At 32.2% G+C, this 3033-nt stretch overlaps 1 protein-coding gene across 1 annotated transcript; it reads left to right on the top strand.

Moving 5' to 3' along the window:
* Positions 1 to 255: 255 nt before the first annotated feature.
* On the top strand, positions 256 to 1963 carry LOC102597361 (AAA-ATPase At5g17760-like). Its single transcript, XM_015304508.1, has 2 exons — positions 256 to 1225; positions 1327 to 1963. The coding sequence occupies exons 1-2, from the start codon at positions 266 to 268 to the stop codon at positions 1774 to 1776; spliced, it is 1410 nt and encodes a 469-aa protein (XP_015159994.1). The 5' UTR covers positions 256 to 265; the 3' UTR covers positions 1777 to 1963.
* Positions 1964 to 3033: the final 1070 nt, after the last annotated feature.

The raw sequence follows: 3033 nt of genomic DNA on the forward strand, positions 1-3033 counted from the left end.
TTTCCATATACAACTTGCCTTTAGCATTATTTAAAGAATTTCTCATTTAAGTTGGTTTGGAAAACTAGTCTTTTGGTGTTTTTTTCTTGTCAAAAGCCACACCAAGTTGGTAAAGGAATTTTGAATCCTTATTTCAGTAGGAAAGGAAAATTAAAACTACTATTAATATCAGGGATCTTGGTAGTATTGCAAAGTTATGTGGTTAATATTTTGTTTGTTGAATTAAAAGATGATGAGTCTGTCAAGAATGCCTTCGGCGGCGACAATGTTCCAGACGTATGCCTCAATATCTACTGCAATTACAATGTTTAAGACAATGATCCATCAACTGGTCCCTCAGCAAGTCCAGTTGTATATCGAAACCAAAATCCGTAGTTATTTTCGCCCAAATTCATCAAATGTAACTCTGGTTATCGAAGAAAGAGATGGCATGGGCATCAACGATGCCTTCACTTGTGCTGAAATCTATTTGTCTGCACGAACCAGCCCCGAATTTCAACGTTTCAAAATTACCAAACGACCCAAAGACACAGGCATCAATGTTAAATTTGGGAATTGTGGGAAAATTACTGATTCCTTTGAAGAGATTGAATTGGTATGGAAGTTTGTTAATGAAGCTCAAAAGTCGATTTTGAGATTTCAAGCTGATGATAAAGGTGATTTTTCTGAGAAACGTTCTTTTGAGCTCAGCTTTAGCAAAGAACACAAGGACAGGATTTTGAATTGTTACATCCCTTTTGTACTTAACACAGCCAAAACCATGCGCGATGAGAAAAAAATTATTCAATTGCATTCTCTATCTAGTAATTGTTATAGTTCTATAAATTGGGATTCGTTGAACTTTGAGCACCCTTCAACTTTTGAGACATTAGCTTTAGAACCCGCACTCAAAAAAACCATAATACAGGACCTTGATAAGTTTTTAAGGAGGAAGGAGTTTTACAGGAGAGTTGGAAAAGCTTGGAAAAGGGGATACTTATTGTATGGACCACCAGGGACTGGGAAATCAAGTTTGATTGCCGCAATTGCTAATTATTTGAAATTCGACATATATGATCTGGAATTCTCAAATATAAAGCGGGATGCTGACTTGAGAAGGCTCTTACTCAGCACCAAGAATAGATCAATACTTGTCATCGAAGATATTGACTGCAGTGTTACCATGCCTGAAAGAAGTGAAACTCGCACAAATTACAATGGACGTTCACGGGATCGGGATCAAGAGGTACGTGCCCCTTTTCACCATAAAATTTCAAACAAATGCACAGCTTGATATAATATAATTCTAAACTTCAATCCATAAAATATCACTTTTATTTTGTGCAGATTACACTTGGTGGCTTATTAAACTTCATAGACGGGCTATGGTCGAGTTGTGGTGATGAAAGGATTGTTATATTTACGACAAATAACAAAGAGAAGCTCGATCCAGCTCTATTGCGACCTGGACGAATGGACATGCATATTCACATGTCTTACTTAACCAGTGAAAGCTTTACAGTGTTGGCAAATAATTATCTGGAAATAACCGATCCTCTTTACAACAATTTTAAAGAAGCACAAGAATTGATTGAAGGGGCACAAGTCAGTCCGGCAGAAGTTGCTGAGCAATTTATGAAGAGTGAAGATCCTGATGTTTGCCTTGAAAGTCTTGTCAAGTTTCTCAAGCGAAAAAGGATTACTAATAATGGTGGTGCCAATACTACTCATGATGACAAACAACTTCAATTAAAGAGGATCAAAGCTTTGAGTATTCATAATTCACTTCACTCCTAAAGAAGAAAAGCTTTCTGCACTAATTTAACTTGTACTAGTGAGTTTTTAGTTACACAACTTTTTTCATTATTCTTCAAGAATTTTCATGTTGTTTGTTTTGAATTTTTAGCTTTATTAGATGTTCTTTTCTACACGAATATTACCGCATGGTTTTATATGATAATGCATTAATAATATTTTGGGTGTGGATGGGATTGATTGATACTTCAACTATCTCAATTTATGTGGCACAAATGAAATTTTGAGCATCAATCAAGTTATTTTTTACTAGATTTTTTTTATATGCCTTTTAAATATTTTAAGTTTTTAATTATTTAGTACATTTTACATAGTTATCAAATATTTTAAAGTTTAGAAATTTGAATCTCAAATTGAGTAAGAAATAGTATTATTTATGAACTTCATATTATGTCACTGAAGTAATGTATGGACCTTTAATTGAGTGGCAAAAGCACCATTTTTGGTAGAAAAGTGCTCTCGATTAATTTTTTTTGAATGAATAATAAAAAAAAAATCTGCAACAATGTTAGACTCTAATGAACACTTGTCGTTATATTGTTTTTTTCAGTGCGTGTGTTAATATTTTTTTATTTTAAAATTTGATCAAAAATTTAAAAAGTCTATAATATCTTTTTTATTTTAAAATAAATTGATCTTTTTTTCATTTTCTAATTAAAATGTATTAAAGTTAAAAGGGTAAAAATGTTCAAAAAGGTAAAATGACATAGTGTGAAATATGTTATTTTACTATTCTGTCCAAATTTTCTGGCCAAAAGGATTTTCCTTAATTAATATAAGAAATAGTGCTTACGGGTGTGTTTGGCAAGAAGGAAAATGTTTTCCTAGAAAATGTTTTTCTGGAAAACAAGTAAATTTTTGACTAATTTTCTCATGTTTGGTTGGTAAGTAGAAAATATTTTCCGAAAAAGATTTTTTAGTGTTTGGACATAGTGTGAAATATGTTATTTTACTATTCTGTCCAAATTTTCTGGCCAAAAGGATTTTCCTTAATTAATATAAGAAATAGTGCTTACGGGTGTGTTTGGCAAGAAGGAAAATGTTTTCCTAGAAAATGTTTTTCTGGAAAACAAGTAAATTTTTGACTAATTTTCTCATGTTTGGTTGGTAAGTAGAAAATATTTTCCGAAAAAGATTTTTTAGTGTTTGAAGTTAAAAATATTTTTTAAAAACAAGCTTTAAATTTTTATTTTTTTATTTTTCTTGGAGGGGGGGGGGGGGGGGTTGGGGGTGGGGAAA

Source organism: Solanum tuberosum, unplaced genomic scaffold (assembly GCF_000226075.1).
Source record: "Solanum tuberosum cultivar DM 1-3 516 R44 unplaced genomic scaffold, SolTub_3.0 scf00020, whole genome shotgun sequence".
Taxonomy (NCBI): Eukaryota; Viridiplantae; Streptophyta; class Magnoliopsida; order Solanales; family Solanaceae; genus Solanum; species Solanum tuberosum.